The 24,000-nt window shown below is 33.3% G+C and overlaps 3 protein-coding genes across 3 annotated transcripts; 2 read left to right on the plus strand and 1 right to left on the minus strand.

Moving 5' to 3' along the window:
- The first annotated feature begins 2,052 nt into the window (after positions 1–2,052).
- LOC120270750 (RING-H2 finger protein ATL73-like) lies at positions 2,053–3,019 on the plus strand. Its single transcript, XM_039277823.1, has one exon. The coding sequence runs from the start codon at positions 2,141–2,143 to the stop codon at positions 2,777–2,779; it is 639 nt and encodes a 212-aa protein (XP_039133757.1). The 5' UTR covers positions 2,053–2,140; the 3' UTR covers positions 2,780–3,019.
- A 465-nt stretch (positions 3,020–3,484) lies between these two features.
- LOC120270163 (cytochrome b-c1 complex subunit 6-like) lies at positions 3,485–5,850 on the minus strand. The gene is made up of 5 exons (XM_039277185.1): positions 5,726–5,850; positions 5,546–5,580; positions 4,895–4,979; positions 3,869–3,958; positions 3,485–3,752 (listed from the first exon to the last, which is right to left on the minus strand). Coding segments are annotated over exons 2-5 (210 nt in total). The 5' UTR covers positions 5,548–5,580; positions 5,726–5,850; the 3' UTR covers positions 3,485–3,719.
- Positions 5,851–7,224: 1,374 nt separating this feature from the next.
- Positions 7,225–10,653, plus strand: LOC120270162 (actin-7). The gene is made up of 5 exons (XM_039277184.1): positions 7,225–7,363; positions 8,346–8,416; positions 8,504–8,897; positions 8,995–9,608; positions 10,306–10,653. The coding sequence occupies exons 2-5, from the start codon at positions 8,357–8,359 to the stop codon at positions 10,369–10,371; spliced, it is 1,134 nt and encodes a 377-aa protein (XP_039133118.1). The 5' UTR covers positions 7,225–7,363; positions 8,346–8,356; the 3' UTR covers positions 10,372–10,653.
- The last annotated feature ends 13,347 nt before the right edge of the window (positions 10,654–24,000 follow it).

The raw sequence follows: 24,000 nt of genomic DNA on the forward strand, positions 1-24,000 counted from the left end.
CATTTGACTCGGTGAGTCAAGTGAGTTGGTGGAGGATTGAGTGTCTTTGAGCAGGAGCACACTTCCTTCGCTTTATAACAGAAGAGAATATTAAAAATAATTAAGGGAAGAATTAAATATGAATTTAAATTGGATTAAATCTTAAAATTTCATTTATATATATATATGGGTAATTAGTGAAATCTGAGCTGGAAATCCATTGCCAACTATGAAATGAAGCCTCAACTCCTCAACACTGATCGTTAATTTCTTAATTAATTTAACATCACTCATGATAGATAGGCAATTCTGATAATCATATTTAGGTTTTTTTCCTACAATCATTAATTTTATTTAACTCTACTTCATTACTAGTGGATTTTAACATATTCTACTATATTACTTATTTTAGTGTATTAGATTTTAGTATTATTTTTTATTTTATGAATCTTGCAATTGTTTTTTAAAAATAAAATAATAATATTTTTTTTTTAAAAAAAATAAATAAATAGTCATCAATTTTCTTAATGGTTCTTTGACATTTTTATTTATTTATTTTTCATGTTTTTCAAAATATTCAATTTGAAACGATGCTTATTGTCATTTGTCACACCAATTTTATATTATTTATATTTTAAAATTCTTTTGACAAATGCAACAAGCACGACTATTACAAGATATGCCTTTCGTAGTTAGACCAGTGTCATTGGACTATGTATCCTTTTGGCTATTAATTTTAACTTTAATAAAATAGATTTAAAGAAAAATTAAACCTAACTCAAATTAAGAATGTTCCAGAAAACCAAGTGTGGTTGCCTAACAACGAAAGGGTCCTACATCTCATCAAAGTATCAAACCCAACCAACATGATCCAACCTACTCGCCCACAATCACACTCACCGGACCCATTAAACCCTTTCGGCCTCTCTCACTCACCCTCATCATGTGCGTGTCGCCACTAATCCCACAACTCACGTGAGCCCGACGTGGCTATTAAGCCAATCACCACAAAATCCCTTCCTCTTCCAATCATCTCTTTACACGTAAGCAAACTTCCATGACCCTTTCCAATCATCTCTCGACACGTAAGCAAACACCATGATCCGTATCTGACGTGGCTTTCTATTTCGCGTTGAAAATGGTGTGGGTCCCTTTGGCGACTCAGGAAGGAATGGGACCCATGGGCCATGGATATGGAAATTAGAATGAATTTAGGCTCTGTAGTGGGTGTCCCCATTTTCTCCATATAAATATAATGGAGGATTATTAATGAGAAAGCTTAGTTAGTGGGTCTAAGAATACTAATGAATCTCTTGATATGAACCGTATTAATTAGTTTTTCTTATTCAATCCATTGCATTCCAGAACTCTCTTCAACTCGTTGCAATTTTTTTTTCTAATATCCAATGACTATTTTAACCAATTTATCATATATATATATATATATATATATATATATTTTTAATCTCTGATTTAGGTTTTGTTTGGATTTGATTTTTTTAAAAAAATATTTTTTTCAGTTTAGTAGAAGCTTTTCTTTTAGAATAAGTTAATCACTTTTTTTGTATTTTGTGTTTGAATTAGTGTTCTCAGAAAAATGTAGTTGTAAAAAAATAAACTAAAAATAATTTTTTTCGTAGTTCAGTACGACTAGCTACGGGATATATATTTTTCAGATTTTTTTATAACTTCTGTTTTTGAAAAAAACTCAATATAAATAATTTTTTTACCCAAAAGTACTTAACTTATATATAAAAAAAACACTTTTGAGTTTTCTAAAAGCTAATTCAAACAAGCCCTGAACCACTGATAATTAAAAATTATAATAATTTTATTACAAGTACAATATCATAGTTGAAAAAAAAGACGACTTAAATACACAGTAAATGGACACAATTAGAACATGTCAAAAATCAATCAATTCTGAATTATTTTTACACAGATTTTGATTGAACAATATTTAGGTGGCCTCAGCATGGAAGTGGTTTTCCCTTTCCATCAATTTCACCATCTTGGAAAATCACTAATTAATTACAATTAAACCTCAAATAATCACAGTCAACAAAAGCCATTAATTAAACTAATCCCAAAAGTTCAGGCTTTGTTGCTCTATATATAATACTCTTTGAAACCACCCTCAAAGAAATCCACACAGTGAACAATGGCTTCTCTAGACCTCTTGCAAACACTTGCAATCCATATGTATCCAAGAAGGCTATTACTACACCCTCTATACACACTACCAACTCCTCCGAACTCACTGGCTTTAGCTCCAACGGTTCAAAGAAACAGCGCCGGTGCTCAACCAGGTAGCAGCTTCGACGCAAATGTTGTAATGATCCTTGCCGTGCTCCTCTGCGCGCTGATATGCGCGCTGGGGCTGAACACCATAGTGCGCTGCGCTCTACGTTGCATGGACCGAGTTGGGCTTGGAGCGGACCAGGCTGAGCGAGTCACAAGGCTGGCTCAGTCCGGGTTGAGGAGAAAAGTCATAAGGGCTTTGCCAGTGTTTGTATTCTCAGAAGGGTTGAAGATTTCAGAGTGTTGTGCTATTTGTTTGTCAGACTTCATGAATGGAGAGAGAGTAAGAGTGTTGCCAAAATGCATGCATGGGTTTCACGTTAAGTGTATTGATCGTTGGTTGATGGCGAGATCATCTTGTCCGACGTGCAGGCAGTGTTTGTTCCACACTCGGCAGAAGAGCTCCGGGTGTGGTGATGGACAGCAAGGACAGCAGCAGACTACTCATTCTGTTATTTTACCATTAGAGCCTGAAGGATTGATTGTTTCTTATAGATGATCTTTTATGGTTTGTATAATGCTTTGTGTTTTGTAAATACTCAGCTTTAGTTGGAAAAGAAGAAGGAATCAAAGAAGAAAAAAAAATTATGGTTCAGAGATTTGTTTTTGGGACCCACTGAAGATGTGTTTAATTTCCTTTGTTTTTGGTCTGGCCAATAGAGATTGAAATGAATGGGAATCTGAGGGTGAGACCAACTTAACTGATTCTCATTTATCAGTTGTTTTAGGATCAAATTGGCGAATGAATGAATGACTGAATAATGAAACATTAGCATCCTCATAATGATCTAAAGAGTAAGAGTTCTTTTTAGGAGTGGGGGCACTACGACCACCAACCAACCTTAAGAGACATGAGTTGGCACTTGGCAGTGAAACAGAGTTCCATGCTGGAACTTTGGTGTGTAGAGAATGGCTTGAAAGGGTCATCTAATAATTCACATTCTTTAGAGTTAGTTGATATTGTTGTCATGGCCGACATCAGGCTAATGGAGATCCATTAAGCTAAGCAAGATGGGAAGCTTCATGGAAACCTGGATTTTTGGTTTTCCTGGAATATATATACCTGGAGGTTTTTTTTATAAATTAGTAGAGAAAAAGAAAATGGTTATTTTAGTTTTACATCAAACATATATATACAAAATAAGACTTATTCAGGCATTGTATCTTTCAGACTGCTGCAAAATAATTGTTAGAATAACCGGAGTTTTAACAATCCAAATCAAGTGATAGTTCAATATTAACGTATTGCAACTGCTTCTTTGAAGGTTTACAATGGGGAAGGAAAACAACAAATAGTTCATTTCAAACAAGCAAAATTGTTTTGATAAGGAATCAGGCCAGGCCTTGGAACAATCAATAGTCCAGGAAGCATATTTATTGGAGATTGATGAATTTGGAGAACGCTCAGGAACTTTAGTCACCAAATGAAGTCAACTGTATCAGCGCATTTTCTCGAAAAGTTTTGTCGCAACCTGTGTTCCAAAAATTTGACTTTCTATGTAAGGAAGGAGCTAACATCACAACATTTGGATCAAATTTTTTTTATAAGGAAACAAGTAAAGAACAAGTCGGAGAATATTGTACTCACGCATTTGTCAATGCATGACCAATAATCGAAGTACTGGCCTGTACAGTGCTTGTGCCCAGTTTCATCATCTTGAACTCTTTTGACACATGCCTACACATCATAAATTTGTTTTAAGCATCATGATATCTAGGTATAAAAGCTTAGCAAATAAACATAAAGAAAAAAACCAACTACTCAAAATAGAAGGAACCAGCGGGAAAAGAAAAAACAGCAGCACATTCATCTCAGATAATTTATCTATTGCATGCTGAGTTAATCTATCATAAAATATATCAGGAACTAATAATTGAAATCTCACATCTCCTAAACCATCTATGGCATAAAATGCACAAGGAAATAATGATAATATGTAACATCTAAAATTCAATAGTGTCCGCCATTAGCCTCTCTGCATGAGAACGAATACCAAATACTTCCCATGGGACAGGAACAGATTCTAGCAATTTATATATTCTCCATTGCAGGAGGCATGGTAGGAACCTTAAACTTCCATATCAGATTAAAATAAAAATGACTTGAAGATGCAGCTCACCACCATCTCTGAGATAATTGTAAACCAATTCATTATTTCAAGGCATGACAAGCTGCTTATGGTTAGTGTTCAATGATGAGGATGACTAAGTCAACAAATGATGCCCAAAATTCCTTGACAACAATTAACAGCCACCTTGTTCAGGAAAGACAATTAGAAGAAGTTAACATGTCATCTTCTTTTTTTTTTTCAGTTAATTTCGGGAATGCGGCCATGATAAATGACACATTGAGTACAGTATATCTAAATCCATTCTAAAATTCATACAAGCATTTCATGTCTATGCCTAGCAGATTTGAGATATTAGCTCCCTAGGTCCCAAGAAACATAGAAGTGAGAATGCATTCCACTAGTGACAAACAGAACAACATTAGATATTGCAAAATAGAGATAAAAACATAATTTTCCAAAGGAAGAGTTCACGACAATAGTAACAAATTAGCAAACAGCACAAACTTAACAACACTGAAACAAAGCTCATGATGAAGACATACCTGATACTCAAACAATGCTTTAACACACTTTGGCTGGCAACGGTCCTCGAGATATTTCTTTGGGTCAACAATTTCATCATCCGCCCTGAACATGGGAAGAAACACAAGCTTCCAATTCATTGTCTTCACAATTGACACACTCATATACAACCACATACAGATTTTTCAAAAATTAACTTTTACACCATGCCATATTTTTTAGAGCTCAGTAACATGAGAATAACTCCTTTTTGCTACTGATTTCATCTCCTGATACTAATTCTTCAAAATAATCCCCTTGATGTAAAACAACGTAATCTTTTTGTTCTTAATCAAACCTTTCATGCAGCTATGAGAAAACCAGTGGTTGCCATGCAAGCAAACCAAGTACGATGAATTAGTATATGATCTGTTCCATTTCGTTAAAATAAAACTAAAATTGAAATCTCCTAATCAAGAATGCACATCCTAACAAAGACAAAATCCTATTTTTCTACTCAAACATGCTAGTGATCAGTAAAAATCAACCTAATTGACTCTCGACATGGATTATATAATTAGAACTCGGCGAAATTTTCGATTTTTGAAAGCATTTCAATCCAACTAATGTTTTAAAAGATTTAAATTTACAGAAAAAAAACAGCAAATGATGGAAATCAAACGAGTACTGACATTGAGAGGAGATTGGAGCCTGTTGACGACTTCTCCTGCAATGATCGGTGAAATGAGACTAGAATTAGCAAAATGAGATCTGAAATCCATTGGAAACACCAGCTCGATCCGCGTAATTCTCTGGTCCATGGATCGGCATGAACTCTGGAAAAGAACAGCTAGGGTTTGCGAAGTGCTTACCTTTGATTTCTCTCAGACGAACTTCTCGAGAGTGGGATCGAAAGGAGGAGGCTGTCGGCGAGAAGTATAGAGGAGATTTGATTAAGCTCTATTGCCAAGGATGGTGCAATCCTAACCGTCCATTGCTCAAGATCTGAAAAAAATTTCTCACCCTTTTTTTTTTTGGTTTTTTATTATCAGTGATATACAATAGTATTATTATAATTTTTTAAAAAATCTCAAAATGAATATTGAAATGTACCACCCCACAATTCATACCCAAAATTTGTTGATGTAGGTCATATTTCTCAATATATATATACATATATATAATAAAAAAATTAGTAGAAAAAGGAGTTTGAATTTATTCTATATTTGATTCATATTTCTCAATATATATATATATATATTATTATTATTATTATTAAAATTTTATCAACTATTTAAATAAAAGTTGAAATCATTTTCTCAATAATGTGTGTATAGCTGAGAATAGATCATCCGATTATGCATTATTACTTAATAAATTAGTGGTTTATTCACTATATTCACATGACATTAATAATTTTTCCAATAAATCAAATGCAAGTCCTTTCACAATCAATTCAGTTTGTTCAAACCTTCCTCATCACATGTTCTGCTCATTAGAGAGATAAAAAAAAAGGATGAATAGAGATTAATAATAGAAAACACTTATTTGTTTTCTCTCAATTATTTATTCTCATTTGGAAATGAAATTAAGACAACCAGAAAAAGCCAGCTCTCCCAAATGCACTAGTCTGGTCAATATAAGACTTCACATAAATTTATAAAATTCCCATTTAATGAAACAACAAAATAATAAGTAACTAAAACTCCTCCAAAGTTATAATGTAAAACTCTTTATAAAATGAATGATTCCATGTAGAAAATTATGGAAAGCAATATATATTAGAAAACCATAAAATGCCAAACAGAACCTGGGCCATGCAATGAAATGCAGGCCGTTTTCTATTAATTAACATAATGACTTGTTCTAACTTCTAATTATTTAATTATTTTATTTCAACAATTGAACTCCAATCAAACAAGCCCTTTCAAATGTCCGGAAAAAAATCCAGTCAAAATTATCAGCTGTTCACAAATGCTTTACATTTAGCAACCAATAAAATATAATAATAAGTTATAAGACTGAGTATTAATATATTTTCTTAACGATAGCGGGTCTCGGACCCGCAGACCCGAATCCGCAAATTCAAAGAGAGTGAGCGCACGCATTTGGTGGTCCCACCACACGTCTCCTTCCTAGCCGTCCATCTGACGCGACAGGGCCCATCCGGGCGGCCGAAAGCTCGATCGGGCGGTCAATATCACACCGTAGCCGGTTCATCCGACGGCTACTTTTTAATGGTGCTTTTTACATGGTCCAACTCACCATCGTGAAATAAAAGTTTTATTAATTAATTAATTTATTAATTATTGTCATTTAATAAATAAATAATTCAAAAGTTCATTTTTTTTTTCAAAGGCTTGCTATATAATATATCTATAAATGACCTCGAGCCATCTTTCTCTATACTTCGCTGCCATTTCCCGATTTCGTGGAGAGCTCTCCGACCTTGGAATTCGAATCGGAGGGGAGTAATCGCCGCGGATCGTCGCTTGTTATTTTGCGTTTTGGTTAGTGTCCTCTGATTCTTCATTTATTTTCTTTTGATTCATTGTTTTTGAGTCGATCTGTGAGGTTTTCAGAGCTGGATTTTGGATATTTGAGCGGCGTTCGTTGTTCTTTTTGATTTGGGGAAGTTGATGTTTATGCGTGATTATGCTGTGTTTTTAAGTGATTTGAGAGTTGTTGGCCTTTTTTTTGGGTGCGTGTTGTGTGATTTTCATCTGTGGCGGTCCCAATTGTCCGGATCTAGGCTTCGTTGCGTTTGTTTGATCGGATGATTCTTTTTGGTGTGAGATCTGAAGTTTTTTTTTGGTTGATTTATAGTTTGTTGGCGGTGTGGTGTAATTGGTTCAGGATCTGATTTATCTAATTAGTGCTTTGCAATGTCACTCTTTGTCTGGACATTGCTTACGTTTAGTTTTTTACTTCTTTTTTTTCGGGGAAAGGTGCCGTCTTTGATGGTCGTATGAATTGGATTTGGAGCATTTCATGTGTATTTTCTTTGTATCCCTATGCTAATTTATTTTTTATTTGGTGGTGGATGGTAAGACTGGCAATCCCTGCTTTTAATTGTTCTTCTTTGAAGCATTCATGCATACTTTGTTAATATTTCAAATTGTTTGTGGATGAACAGTGTGTGCTTTGATATGTTTGTTAGCTTGAAAACATATGGTGTTTCCTGGAAGTTCTTTACCATATACTTCATTAATTGCTGAGAAGAGTGAAAGGGTTTACATCTTTGTGTCATCTTTTTCGAGGGATTGCACTCTATAATTTCTTAACAATGATAAAAGTCACACAAAGGCTTAGTTGTGTTCTATACTTAATCAGTGCATTTGATACTCTTACCTTTTTATTTGATTTATATTTTTATTTGTTGATGTTCATTCTCAGAACTTTACTATTATAAAGGATATATGGATCACAGATTATAGATACTTTGCATCATTAAATGATTAGTGGATATGAATAGCTGATTCTATTGTGCAGATCTCTAGAAAATGGCTGACGGAGAGGATATCCAGCCCCTCGTGTGTGATAATGGCACTGGCATGGTCAAGGTCCGGTTACTATTTCCACTTTGCAACTTATAATTATGAATGTTTTCATTTCCTCATATCCCATAATAACATTTATTTATCCTGCAGGCTGGATTTGCTGGTGATGATGCACCTAGAGCGGTTTTCCCTAGCATTGTTGGCCGACCAAGGCACACTGGTGTCATGGTTGGCATGGGCCAGAAAGATGCTTATGTTGGTGATGAAGCCCAGTCCAAGAGGGGTATCCTCACTTTGAAGTACCCCATTGAACATGGAATTGTTAGCAACTGGGATGACATGGAGAAGATATGGCATCATACTTTCTACAATGAACTTCGTGTTGCCCCAGAGGAGCACCCTGTATTGCTAACTGAGGCCCCTCTCAATCCTAAGGCAAACAGGGAAAAGATGACCCAAATCATGTTTGAAACCTTCAATGTACCTGCCATGTACGTTGCAATTCAGGCTGTTCTTTCTCTGTATGCAAGTGGACGTACAACTGGTGGGTATCATTATGACTTTTTGATAAATAATAGTATTTATTGCTGGAACTTGGCATTGTTTATTAAAATATTATTTCTCTGGTTTGTGATAAACAGGTATTGTGCTGGATTCTGGTGATGGTGTGAGCCACACAGTTCCAATCTATGAGGGATATGCTCTCCCACATGCCATCCTCCGTTTAGATCTTGCTGGCCGTGATCTCACAGATGCTTTGATGAAGATCCTTACTGAGAGAGGCTACTCCTTCACAACAACTGCAGAACGGGAAATTGTAAGGGATATCAAGGAGAAGCTTGCCTATGTTGCCCTTGACTATGAGCAAGAATTGGAGACAGCCAAGAGCAGTTCTTCAGTTGAGAAGAGCTATGAACTGCCAGATGGGCAGGTGATTACTATTGGTGCTGAGAGGTTCAGGTGCCCAGAGGTCCTCTTCCAGCCATCCCTGATTGGAATGGAAGCTGCTGGTATTCACGAGACAACTTACAACTCAATCATGAAGTGCGATGTGGATATCAGGAAGGATTTGTATGGTAACATTGTGCTCAGTGGTGGCTCCACCATGTTCCCTGGCATTGCTGATCGTATGAGTAAGGAAATCACTGCTCTTGCCCCAAGCAGCATGAAGATCAAGGTGGTTGCACCTCCTGAGAGGAAGTACAGTGTCTGGATTGGAGGTTCCATCCTTGCCTCGCTTAGCACTTTCCAGCAGGTAATATTTAATGATGGTTCTATACATTTTTTCTCTTTTGTATATAAGTTTTATGGCAAGTTGATATTCAAAATAGGATGAACTATTCCTTCTGTTTTTATTGTTGCAGTTTCTTCTGCTTTTCTGGGTACCTCTTCACATTTTCTTATGTGCACTCTATTATGTGTTTTTATTGACCCTTGCATGATTGTGCAACCTTTTAATTATTTGAGAAATTGATCTCTACTATACATATACTAGTGTACTATTCACTAGCATTTTTTGGTTAACATTTTCTTGCATTAAAGCTTCAACCCTTTATTTTCCTGTGTTATAAGATCATGTTTTAGATGAGTTGCTGCCACATATCATTTGAATTTTATTGCTCATTGTTGGAAACATTGATAGCTAGGCCTAGTGCCATCTGAAATGTGAATGCTTGACTAAGATCTAAAATGTTGTAGTGGTGTACTTTTGTTGTTCTTTGCTTTGGAGTAGGTTCAAATTTAATTGAATATGTGAGCTTGCTGAGCATTTCATGAATAGCTGAATAGTCTAGATATCTGACGTATTAACCAAACATGGTTTTCATTTGAAATTAATATATATTCCCCATCTTGTTCGCAATCCTACAATTTTTATGCTTTTAATGGTTTGTTCATAGGATTCAGTACTCTATTCTGAAGCACTAACTTTTACCAAACTGCTCCTTTTTCAGATGTGGATTTCAAAGGCAGAGTATGATGAATCTGGCCCTGCTATTGTTCACAGGAAGTGCTTCTGAGTTTTGTTGATCAGCGTGCAGTTAAAATCACCTAGCTGTTCAATTCTACTGAGGTTAATAGTTGAGATTGTTGTGGCTTTATATTGAGTTGTTTGTGTACTTTTATACAAATTCCATACATGCAATGGATGACAACCCGGAGGGTGCATCAGTTTTCTGTTTCTTCTTTTAGTCATGTAGGTTTTCAGTTTGGTAGCCCTAGTAGGAAAACATTGTCCTTTGTCCATTTGATTTGTTGTTGTTATTAGTGATGACAGTTCAGTGTGTTTTTCTTTTGCTTTATTTATGTTCGGATTTAGCTGCTGTTTTAAATTTTTAATGCATTGAGTGATTGCCATATATTCTTCCCATCCTAAAGATCTATGCCTTTCTCATGTTTGTATTATTCTTTTTTAATTTCCTTGTCTTCTAATTGGCTTTTAGTCATTGTTTATTGTACTAAAATCTAATTAAGCTGATATGTGTCACATTTATCTGTTTGAAAATAAATGCCATAGGTTATTTAAATCTTAGATAATTGGTAATGAACAAATAGTCCCTCTGGAGTAGATATTCATAAAAAAAAATTATGATTTTAAGTATTCCTAAAAGATCTTTTCTTTTTCTGACATGTTACTTTTTAGAGCGTTTTTAACATAAATATAGTTGATGTTAACAGAATTGCCTCTCGATTTTTTAAACAAAAACCCATAATTTTAATAAAAAATTTATAATTTTAAGCGGAAACCCAAAGTTTTAAGCGAAAATTCATTAGTCGAAATTTATAATTTTAAGCATGAAGTACATGTTGTAAGATAAAATAAACTAATGGAATAAGATGTATTAAATAAAAAAAGAGAAATTATTTGACAAATTCAAATGTCAGAGGGTCTGAGATATTTTGAAATTTTTATGGAGTTATAATTAATTTTCTTTTTATATAATAAGGTAAGATATTTATTCAACTGATTGGTAGTATGAAAGATTTTCTTTATTATTTTTTTACAACATATTTCTAGGTTCATCTAGAAATAGTTTTAAATTTCAACTCAAAATAATATTGAAAATATAGCAAAAGTTTAGTATATCGAGATTTAGACCCCCTTTTGTTAGTGTATTTTTTCCTCAAGATACTACAATAATAAAAAAAATTCATTGTTATATTTTTATTTTATAAAAAAATTAATTCATCAATTATAACGACTAGATCGCAAGCAAGCCTTGCAGAGGAAAGCATTTAACAAATTAGCTTAATTATTTTTTGAGGAACCATCCTTGATTCTTTTCCAGAATAGGAAAAGAAAGTGTTTAATTTATTTTTTATTTAATTGACACTGTAGTATTTATTTATTTTATTTAAAATGATTTTGTTGATAAAATATTTAAATAAATATTGTCTGAAAATAAAATGATTTTTAAAAACAATCTTTTTCCTTAAAAAAAGCAGCATCAATTTTGATCCATTTCCTCCCTGATTATTATTTTTATTTCCGTGTTTTAACAATATTCAATAGTGTTGGTAAAATATTCACATAATTAATTTTTTCTTTTTAAATAATTCATAGAAATATTTTTAAAATAATAATGAGAAAAAGTAGACCGAGTGCAATGTTAAACAAAAAAAAACCTGAAATGGCCTTTTCTCTCTAGTAAACTCATGTGATGAACAGTAAACACAAACAGGCAAGCTTATGATTTAGCCGCCCACACTTCTCATTTAAACACACTGCTAAGGGAACTTTGGGTGACTTAAAAGAAAGAGCAACAACCTAAGTTATTAGAAGTCCTGTTCTATTTCAATTTATATTTTCCTATGGTACTCCCAATTAAACACAATAGTTTAATAAATAAAAAAATTGCAAATTGATCCAGAGACTGTATTAGCATTTAACTATCTCAGTATTTCTGACCAAACAAAAAACACAAAGTATAGCATGCCATTTATAGCACCATTCAACAGAACCCAAAATTTTTAATGATCTTGCTGCAACAAAAACAGTGAGAAGTAATCTAAAGCATAAACTAACAGATTCTGTACTGCTGCAGAAGGCAAAAAAATTCAGAGTCATGTTGGAAAAATTTTCAGACTAATTGTGTAAGTTCAGCAGTGTGAAGGACCTGTCATCCTTTACCGTCACAACAAATACAACCCAACAATGAAGATAAAGAGCGTAACCAAATTTGAAAGCAAAGGAAAACCATTTCTCAGGACATCCTAACAAAATTTGAACTGAAAACATGATCACCCACCTTGGAGTCTGTACAAGCCAGTTAGGGATGATGGCTTTGACACTGACTTTGGTCATTCACACAACATTTGTTCATGGTACAATGTTTAGATTCCTAGTATTATGAGTGTACATTCACTGCATTACAATTGTTTGGGAGAAGGGCAGTAGGATTAGAATAATGCCAGCACAGGGATGCGAGAACCGCCTCTTTTTGGAAATCTGATGACGGCCGGCTGTGGCAGAAGGCGTAGAGTTTGCTTTTATGTCATTTGTTCCAATCAATGACGGGGGCAGGTCCAACCCATCTGCAAAACGCTTTGGGCCATCGAGTTCTAATGCATCGCACTACAGATGTTGTAGTAGCAGGTATGTCCAGATTACTATCTTTAAAAGTCGAAACACCTATTTTTGACAACTTAGGCACCTTACTGCCATCTGCCATTATGACCCCCCGTTGATATGAAACAGATTGAAATCTTTATTGATTAAATGACCTTGATCCTCATCTTGGATTGAGTGGTCAACTGCAAATAATACTGTGAAGTGTGCCTCGCCTGCCACCAGATGGGCTTTTCCGGGTGTTTAAAAACTTTCTTGCAATTCTGAAGAAGATAAAATCTTCTATTGAAAGTCTCTCAAGTCTTCTGCTATCTTTTTGCAATTGACTGGAAAAATACTAACTGTTGCAATAGCAATCCTTTTGTCGCTCACACAAGAGAATAGAATCTCGACAATTGCACCAACAAAACATCTAAACAATGTAAAATTTGTCGTTACCAAAAAATTAAGAGCAAACATTTAATTATAAATAAAATGATTTATTTTGTAATATAATTTTTTTAAATATATTGACAAACTGACTGACAGACAGACTAACTGACAGACAAATAAGATTTGTTGAGCTTGTTAAAAAAGAATAGTTTTCTCTATTCTATGGCAAGATTCTACATGACAATAGAATTAAAATAATATTTTGAATGTATTAGCTGCAACGAAACTGTGCAGAATAACTGAACTAGTAGAAATGAGATACAAGGTTTTGATAGCTCAAATTGAAATTTTAATGTGCTTTTGACTTAAATGCAATGGTGATATCAAAAACCATATCCCATTCCCATTTTACAGATCATTTTCTTTGGAAAAACTTAAACGTTGTGTTCCTCGTTGCTTGACATTATGTAATATATATATTCATGTCGGCTCTTGTGCAACCACAAGAGTGAGAGGAATTAATAATGACAAGATTCATAGTTTTACTAAATCCTATTTTGACCGTGGAATAAATCTGTTAAGCATGAAAATTTCTTGAAGTAGGTACCTCAACAGTTTGATATAGTTATATGTAGAAAGATTATTAATTTCTTCAATCTTTCAGGTAAAACAAGTTGAAAGTTTGACGCAAGAGCTATCTAAGCAACTCCAAGAGGCTTCAGTATGTAATCACATTTATGATCTTCAGATGCATTATGTCACAATATGGTTTAAATATATATGAACTTAATGTTGATTGTCAATTATTAGGAAGCCAATGAGGAGTCTAAGACTAAGACTGTCACTCAAGCTTTGACAATGAATGATTTATAGTATATGACTTCTTTTTATCACTAACAAGATGAAGTATTATAGCTTGATATCTATCTACTAAAAGTGTCTATTATGATGTATTCACAGAAATCAAGCAAAGAATGGAGAAAGATCTGGATGACAGATGCAAAGTTGCCCTTAATTCCTCATCATCATGGATGACTAACTAGATTTTTTACGCTTTAGCATAATAAAAATATATCAAATTATTATATGTTATTGGGATAGATGCAAATGGCTGCATCTATCCTAGGTGAACTATGTATATCCTGCTTTAGTAAGTTCATTATATGCTTCTTCAAAAATTAAATTTAATAAAATTTGGGAATCATCATCTAGGCTACATATTTGAATTTCACTATGATGTTCATACAATCTATTTTTAAATTCTAATATACCATGCTTATATAATTGATCTCCTGAAATTAATTGTATATTTTTTTCTCTAACCCATATCTATTTGTTTTTGTGGAGGTAATAAATTTTTCTAGAGTTCTAATTGGTTTATTATTTTTAGATAAATTCCAGATTGAAAATCTTTCTAATATTAATTATTTGTATTGGTAGTGGTATAGGTGGTGCGGATTCATTTAATTTTTTATCCATTATCCTTTAGATCCATTTTAACAGTATTTTGCTTGTGTTTTATCCCACTTTGTTTCTAAATCTTTTTTTCCATGTTTTGAGATTATTTTTTGCCAGTTTAATTTCTTTTGCATTTTCTAAATCTCTAAATAAACTTTGTTTTAAAATAAGATATCTAAATCTCTAAATAAACTTTGTTTTAAAATAAGATATTCATGAACTTCTTCTAACCAAGCTAATTGTTGTTCTTTTGTTTGATTTTGTAATTTGTATGGATTTATTTTATCATATCTTCTTGTATAATCTAAGTTTATTATCATTTTTTGTATTGTCCTTGAATCTATGCAATTAAGTAAATATTTCATTTTTCTTTTAGAAATTCTTTAGGAAATTTTATTCTATATTCAGGTGGAGCAAAGTGGAGATATTGGTTATTTTTTATTTTATTTTCTTTTCCTAATGTTAATTTTTTTCATAAAAGTACATAATTCATTTATTCATTATTATCTTTATTTTTATCTATACTATTTTTATATGGTCTAGGTTTATCATTATAGTTTCTATTTTTTCTAAATGATTTTCTATTTCCAATAATTTTTTTAAAAATAAAATCTACTTTATCTATTAAACTATTTATTTTTTCAACTAGTTTTTCTTGGTTCATCAAGACTTCAGATATTTTTCATGTACTTGTTCTCTGAGGAAAAGTGTTGTGTCTTTCCTTTCCAGATTAGAGAAGGGTCTTCCCTTTCCAGCTTAGAGAAGTAACTGGACCAGGCCAGGCCTCCATTTTCTTAGTATAAAGACTGGTTCTCTGTAATGAACTATATACATGAATATTTTCTGAGAATCCTTTGAACCTTTTTTATACCATTCGATACTAATTTTAAGATGATATTTTTTTGATAATTATTTTTTACTATAATATTTTGATAATTTGTAAGTGCTACTTCGTAATAAGTGATACTATTTTTATATTAATTCATCAAAAGAGTAAAATATTATTTTCATCAATTCATAACAAAGAGATATGCTATTAAAGAGACTTTGTCTACGTACTAAATCTTCTTCTTTAGTATATGCATGATATAAATTTAAGTACCTACTTGAAATAATATCATATAATTCTATGATAGATATCATGCAAGGAAAATAAATATTTTTGATACTTTTTTTTTACAGAAAGTAAATTTGCTAAATTAGAAAGACTGAATTAAAATTCTGAAAGAACTTCAAGAGAGACTACGGGACTCTCCCCTAGACAAGAACATAAGAGAAATTGTTATTAGTTCTTTGGTTTAGTAATCTAGAGTCAAGAACAAGTCCAACTGGAAATGGTTCTGAATACCAGCTATCATGTTTGCATCCCACTATTCCCCTTTTTCCCACTTAGGTACTTAGGCAGGTACTTCTCGGAGATCAAACAAGAACTTATTAATTCAGCTAGCTAATAGCCAGTACTTAACTCATAAAACTAAATAAAGAGTTTCATAACCTATGAAAACATTGTTCTTGAACTAGAGAAGGGATCTATTCCCTGAAAGCCATAAGACTTCACAAGAGTAGAGGTTTTATTTTGATCGGAACAGTGGCTCTGATATCAGTAAGCGGGAGTTGGCTCTTCAAGGTCGATGACCTAAGAGTTAGCTCAAAGTTGAAACAACAGATGAAAGAAAGAAATGGAAAGAGGTGGTTACAGAAAGATGGAGTTTATTGCAAGCTCAAGAGGTTTCTTACAAGTGATGGATCGATTATCCTGGATACATAAGAGGGAGCTTCTTATATAGAGAGAAGCTCAAACCTTGCATGGGTAAAAGATTACCCGCACTACAAACAATAGTACATAGTAATATTCTATTTCATACAAATAGTGCTAACAGCACTCACACAAAGCCTTAGTAATTAAGATAGGCTATGTACAGGCAGTTATTCTCCCTAGGGCTACATTGCTTTTAGTCTTCCATCAGATTTAAAAGATTCTTGGCCCTTTTCTTCATCATCATCTAAGCGACCTACTGGGAGTTGGGAGATTGTTCACTAAATTAGAATTAATCTCTCCAAAATGAGATTCCATTTGTTGCATCATGAATCTTTTACTGACCGGACTTTAGATACATCCCATAATTCATATATATATATTCATGTCATCATCCTGATTTGCATCCCATAGACATAATATACTAGCCGTTAAGGCAGGTTACTGATTCAATTCGCCAGATTGGGGAAAGCCCAATGTGTCATCGGCTCCGCTATAATGCAGGCCAGTTACGAGTTTTTGGCCCAGCCCATGGGATTGTTTTAAATCACTTCTGAGTAGCCGGATCGGGTTAAAAACTGGCCCATGCTTTAACTCTAATAAATTTCACCTGTTGAAATATTGAATTTGAAAATTGATGGCCAAAATTCGCGATTGGCAAAATTGATGTAGCATATAGCTTTACAAATACAAACAAGTGTGGTTAGTAATTAAGAGACTTACCATAATATTTCTAGTCTTTGATAACATAAAAGCACCAACAATCCACAGGGCAGGAAATTCTTATATTTTGCATCTTGAAGTTGTTCCCTAGCAACCACTGTATGAGGTCTGTTTTATGATGTGTACTGTTCTGATCATTGAAGCTTTAAAAAACTCATGCAAATTTAAATTATGTTTTTCTTTTTTTTTAAAAAAAAAAAGTCTATAGCACAATAATTTTTCACATCACAATTTCTCTCATTTCTCAATGAGGTTGAAGGTTCTTGCAGGTCCAACCAAAACTATTATAAATATATATATATATATTCTGTTTAAAGTGAGAATAAGCCTATTAATTTTATTAAAATCTTCCCTGGTACTTAATGCATGAAAGACAAACTAGTTATTGGATAAGACAAGATAATATAGATATTCTCTTTAACATATTGACCAATTCCTATGCTTTGCAAACAGATAACAAAAATACTAACTAATGCAAAACCAACTAAGCATTATAGTCCACGTCATATGCTGACTTAACTTATCAACCTCCCTGTATACACACTCCACAAAATAATTCTTCCAGTCTATAATGGGAGGAAGGCCAATCCAACTACAAATAGCTCCAGGCCAACGTGTTCTAATGCAATTGATCAATGGTGTTGTGGTAACAGGCCAATTCATTTCATTAGAAGAACCAATGTTTAGAAGGGCTGAAATACTGATCTTGCACAGCTTGGGGACCCTGACGCCTTTTGCGATTTTTACACCCCCATTTATGTGATAGACATCAAAATACTTCATGGTTGGAGGCCCTTGTGCATCCTCATCTTGCAGTGACTCATCTAGAGCGAAAAGCACAGTGTAATGGGAATGACCTCCTACCACCCAAATTGGGAATCTTGGTCTTTTGAGGTTTTGGCCAACTCCATTCCTAGAAAGGAATCCATGGGTAGCTCTCTCGGTTATGCCTTTGCATGGTGCCACACCACGATAAAGTGTTCCATCAAACGTTTTAGTGAGCAACAGATTCACTGCATCCTGAGAAATGAATTAACCATGGTAAGGATTTTATGTGTATGCTACCACAACAATGGATTAATATTACTGAGGCATGAGCATGGCTTATTTAGAGATCCTCACATTAGCAGGTGGTCATGTGAAAAAAGGGTTGTGATCATTAGTAGCTGTAATTTGACATTGTTTACCTGTGAGAGATGCCCATCCGGAAATGAAACCAATGGAAGGCTTGAATATCTGTCATTCCGAATGGAATCCTGTTCCCGAACAGAGAAAACTATTACTTCTTAACAAGTTCTCAGAAACATATATATTGAATCTTTCTACTTAATCTGTCCTCTAGAGTATAAGGCAGAAATTCCTAAGATCTACTGGAAAATGCACAAACAACCAAATTGCAATGGAAGAAAGCATTGTGAGAACAAGGGGAACAAGGCATATACCAATCCTCGTGAAAGTAGAGCAGAAACAAGGAATAAGAATGCCCCCACTGGACTTTCAAGAACTTCAATCTCTTTTGTAAACCGAAAGTAAACAGAGGCCAAATCAGTGCACTCCTTAGCTCTTAAAACTTTCTGTAATTCAGAGGGAGATAAAATCTTCCTCTCAAAGTCTTTCAAGTCTTCTCTTCTTATCTATTTAGAAAACATATTTGTAGCACAAGTAAGACAAACATAGTGTGAATAAGGAGGAAAAAATATGAGAAAATTGGTCGAAAGAGTGTCACTTTGGTCTTCAGATATATCGGCATCCACCCTTATTAAGGAGGGTTGAAAAACAACTTACTGTTGCAATAACAACTCTTTGACTTCCGCATATGAACAAAATTTCACACATTGCAGCAGCCAAACAGCTAAAAGTGCAAAATTTATAATCAGCAACAGACTTGAGAGCTGAAATTTAATTATAGATAAATGAATTACTTTGACTTGTCAACATCGCTTATAGCATTAAAAGGTTTTTTCCAATATTCTGAACTTCGCCTGGATCTCACTGCAGTTATTATATATTCTGTTTTCTTGTTCATGAACAGAAGATATATAATCGAGGAAAACTGCCTGCAGAACCAAGAGAATGTACAAAAAATTACCTTGAATGCTTCAAACCTTTACTTTTACCACTACAAACATCAAGAAATATTTTATGAGCAATATCATCTTTAAATGGAATACTCATCAAGACAACCAAGTATAAAAATTTCATGTTCATATGGAGAATGAAGTTTGTAAAATTATACTAGTGAAAACGTTAGTCCTTTAACATGCATTTCCCGCATCATATGTCCATATGTGCTACCACTGAAATTATATAACAGTAATTACAAAGAAAATTGGCTCATCATGGGGATCCTTCCACCATTGAAATGATTAATACAGTTGAGTGTCACATCATCAACAGAAGCATCAGCTTGAAGAAAAAGTAGGGCACATGAAATCTTACCTACTAAGGTCATCTTTTTTTTCCCAGATAAATACATTGATCATTGATGAAAATTTTTGAGTTAGGTGGTTCTAATCTATGATTATATCTATTACAGATCAGGATTCTGCAATAAATAACAAGTTCCATCTAAACAATAAAAAATTAAATTAAATGCATGATACATGTGCACTTCTATGCTCAGTTTCTTCTTTTTAAAATTTCTTTCATATTTAAAGTAATTATTTAAATAACATAATAGGCAAGCAAGGCCACAATAAGAAAATAATACCTGTATGGCTGCTACAATGCCAGAAGGACCTATTTCTTGTTGCACCAAGCATATGTTATCCTCTTGAATCTCAGTAAACCTAGATGTAAATAATGGAAATGATGTCAAGATATTAAGCACTAAGTACTGCCAGCTTGTGAAGTGGGTGAAAGAGAATGTTGTAACAGTTATTATACAAAAGAAACATATTACTGTGCTCTTGATAAGCCAAGAAAATCTACTCCTTGAGATTACGACAACTAACCCCAATAAATAAATAAATAAACTTTCAATAACTGAGCCACCCACAAACACACAGAAAAGAGAAATTTTGAATCAGAAGTAAAATTAAGAACCTTGTGATTGAATTTGACAAGGATGAAACTTGGCCAAGCAAAATTCCAAAGTCACAAATCATGCAGAATTTGATAATTCAAAACACAAAAATATTAAATAGGTCACATATATAAATTCTTATATAAAAAGGTAGGATATAAAACCACTAACTTTTGGAATAAACATTAAGAACTGCCAGAATATCGAGAAAAAGAATGTTGTTACAGTTATTAAATGTTCCTCTTGCAAGAATAAGCATAAGTTCCAAATAGAATTTGCGGGGTCATGATAAGCAATGCATATGCACTCCTAGAAGAAAGAGATGACACCTAAACAACAGAAAATATTCCAACAACTTAGCTAGCAACATACACCCACATACGCGCGCACACGTACCCGATTGAAAAAAAGTGCTAGATAAGATGAGAAATGTCGATTGCCTATAGATTATATAGAATAAAAAAAATTTGTGATTGAATATGACAAAGCTGAAACTTGGCCGAACAATATCACAAGTCACGGAGATGGTTCACTTATAACAAGTTCATGAAAACTTCTTTTATTAAAATTTAAATTCATCTAGGAAAACCATGTAAACCTTCTGCAAATTACACCTCCTGATAATACAAAACCCAAACATGCTAAATAAGTCACATGTAGAACAAACACTAACAGCAATCAAGAAATTCGCAACCCTACTCACTAATAGACCATTGAACATCCATAATGCCTGAGACACTCTAGCCTCCAAAAACCTGTATGTGACCCACAATTATACTCCTGTGAAAAATCCCTGAACCAAAACAACATTTACAGTAAGGTCCCAGACAACAACTCTTTCGAAAATTTGAGCATCCTTGCTACCACTTGATGCAGCATATGAATTAGTCCCTCCAGTAAATGCTATAATTAAGAATCAGAAAGTCTTCTTAATATCTTACTCTTAGTAATCACAACTACAACAGTCAATGAATTTCCAATCTTTAAGACTAAAAAGAGATCCAACCTTTATAATGCACAAGAACATTCTAACCTCCAAAAACTCATAGGAAACCTAAAATTATAATCCTTTCTGGAACCCCTGATTCACCAACAACAGGTCTCATGCTGCAACTCTTTCAAAAATTTAACCAGCTTTCTTACCTATCAATGTATCATCTGAATTAGTTTTTTTTTTGGGAAAGAGAAGCGGGGCGAACCCACTAGAGACCCAGGGACGTGCACAAGTCTCGGTGGAACAGTGGGAGCAGGGCCACGTCATGGCATTTGGAACCACCCGTACACAACCACTATTCACAACTCCCAAAAATGTGCCCTCAGCCGAGAATCGAACTCTCACCGCTCGGTGAGAGCTCTATTGACGACCCGTGTACCAATAGACCCGAAGGTCGTTGGCATATCATCTGAATTAGTTGCTCCGAGACATGAGACATTAGCATTCTTAAATAAGGACTTCAAAGGTTTCTTGCTCTCTTATAACAACAAAATCATGCAAGAATTGGTGATAAAAACTAGTTTCTGTGGCCATCCAATTGAAACTTAACATTCTCATTCATTCCCAGACTAAAGCTGAAATTTCAATAGCAGAACATCCAACAATCAAGATAAAGATAGATCAACCAATCTAACCTGATACCATGGTTGTTCCACCTCCTCAAGATTTCCTGTGATGGGTTTCTGCCAAAGATCATCGTGAAAAGCTCGTTCACCATCTCCGGCGATAGCTTCTCCCCTACTTCACCCCCAACCTTTTCTATCTCCCTCAAGTTCAGCATCCTTCGTGTCATTGGCCGCCTCCTCTTCTCGGTCCACCGTCGTTACGTGGCGAAGGAGTTTAGATTTTGAAGTAGTTTTGGTTTTATTATTATTATTATTATTATTATTATTATTATTATTATCTTTTAAAAAAAATTTGAAAATCAAAGTGGTTTATCCCTTTAAATTTTTTTTTTTTTTGAAAATAACCCCACCTATGTTTGTTTTAGGAAGCAGTGGAATGAAAATTAATCTTCTAATCTGAACCCCTCTAGTCAAGAACCATCAAATTACAACTGACTAGGCATTTTAAAATAGGTATGATTCCTTTAACAATATCTTTATTTTTCCTATTTTTTTACTTTAAATAGAAACTATTTAATTATTTCACTATTTTGAAAAAGTAAATGAATTAAAAATTATAATTTAACTAGAGAAACTTTAAAAAAAATATTTGAAAACGTAGAAAGATTATTCATAAAATTACATGTGGTGTCTCTTTCTTACGGTTTGAGTCTTTCCTTTATATTTAATAAAATAGTCTATTTTTGGTTTTTTTACCACTTTTTAAAAATTGTTATTTGTTTTTTCCACTTATTAATTTTGTTGAATAAACCCCTTTTGTTTTTAAACATATATTATTATTATTATTAAACTAGGCTGCATTTTTTTGAATTTCTTTTATAAAATCTATTTATATTTTAATTTACCTATAACCTATTTGTTTTTGAAAAAAAAAACTTTTTAGATATGTGGAGATAGTTTTATTTTTTGGTTTTTTACCTGCATACCCCTTAAAAACATGAATTTACTTAAATACCCTCATAAAAAAATGATATTTGCTTGTATACCCCTACACATCAATTATATTTGCTTATATGCCTCTATGGTTAAGTTGTCTCTTAATGATATTAAATCAATCGATGGAATAAGGGTAAATCCAAAATGGGTTTGCTTATATACCCCTCTAAATTTTCTTTTCCTATTTTGTAGACATTACTCATTTCAATGATTTCATTCAACAAATGACCATTGAGTTTGTTAATATACCAATCGATTTTTTTAATTATATTTTATAGACTTTAAATTATTTAAATTATAGATAACCAATGTAATTTTTTTATATATGCTTTAATTATTTTTAAAAAATCATTAAAAATCATGAATTTTTTGAGTGATAATGTAAAATTTTTTAGAGATATTTATAAAACCTTAAAATCATGAATTTTTTTGAGTAAAATCATATTTTTAAGGTTTTATAAACATCTCTAAAAAATTTTACATTATCACATGCTCTTTACAAACACAACCTAAAAAAATTAAAAATTACAACATTAATAATATATAACAAATAATTTCATGCACCTACTCAAAATATAATCACATGTGAAATTTATAAGAAAGAAGTCCAATAATTTTTAACATCCATCCAATATCAAGTTTTTTACCATCAAGTTCTCTAAAAGACATCAAACTTTTTGAACAAACAAGTTTCCCATAAAATTCTTTAAAACAAATTACATCCAACACCAACTTTTTTAACATCAACTAAAATAATACATATGTTCATTAATGCAAAAACACATTAAACTTCTAAAAAACAACAATCTCCAAATAACACAAATAACAACCTCAAACTCCATTCTCAACATCAACCTGAAAAACTCCTTCAACACCGTTGATATCACATGCACCACCAATCACCTCATGCGCATCTTCCAAATGATTCACAATGGCTTGTAATCCATATCGGCAGTAATCACATCGCTACCAAATAACACGAACAAAAAAGAACGAAGTGGGGGTGACGGGATCCATACTTGCTAACAAGTCACTACTCAAAAACATCATATCTCCTAAGAAAAATCCAGTAATCCGATAGTGTGGCGTAGGATCCAATTAGTATAGTAGTCATTGGTGTTTAACCCGCCGATGATGAATCTGATTGGGAGGTTCTCCGAGTAAGCTCCGGCAACGGTGTTGATCACGCT

The sequence above is a fragment of the Dioscorea cayenensis genome, chromosome 10 (assembly GCF_009730915.1).
Source record: "Dioscorea cayenensis subsp. rotundata cultivar TDr96_F1 chromosome 10, TDr96_F1_v2_PseudoChromosome.rev07_lg8_w22 25.fasta, whole genome shotgun sequence".
NCBI classification, from domain to species: Eukaryota; Viridiplantae; Streptophyta; class Magnoliopsida; order Dioscoreales; family Dioscoreaceae; genus Dioscorea; species Dioscorea cayenensis.

What these genes read in the sequence shown, in the direction of transcription:
- LOC120270750 (XM_039277823.1), top strand. Translation starts at nt 2,141, where the DNA reads ATGGCTTCTCTAGACCTCTTGCAAACACTTGCAATCCATATGTATCCA.
- LOC120270162 (XM_039277184.1), top strand. Translation starts at nt 8,357, where the DNA reads ATGGCTGACGGAGAGGATATCCAGCCCCTCGTGTGTGATAATGGCACT. An exon ending in ATGGCACTGGCATGGTCAAG is followed by an intron (nt 8,417 to 8,503) that starts GTCCGGTTACTA and finishes TTTATCCTGCAG; the next exon opens with GCTGGATTTGCTGGTGATGA. An exon ending in CGCTTAGCACTTTCCAGCAG is followed by an intron (nt 9,609 to 10,305) that starts GTAATATTTAAT and finishes CTCCTTTTTCAG; the next exon opens with ATGTGGATTTCAAAGGCAGA.
- LOC120270163 (XM_039277185.1), bottom strand. An exon ending in AAGCATTGTTTGAGTATCAG is followed by an intron (nt 3,959 to 4,894) that starts GTATGTCTTCAT and finishes TATGATGTGTAG; the next exon opens with GCATGTGTCAAAAGAGTTCA. An exon ending in GGTCATGCATTGACAAATGC is followed by an intron (nt 3,753 to 3,868) that starts GTGAGTACAATA and finishes TTTGGAACACAG; the next exon opens with GTTGCGACAAAACTTTTCGA.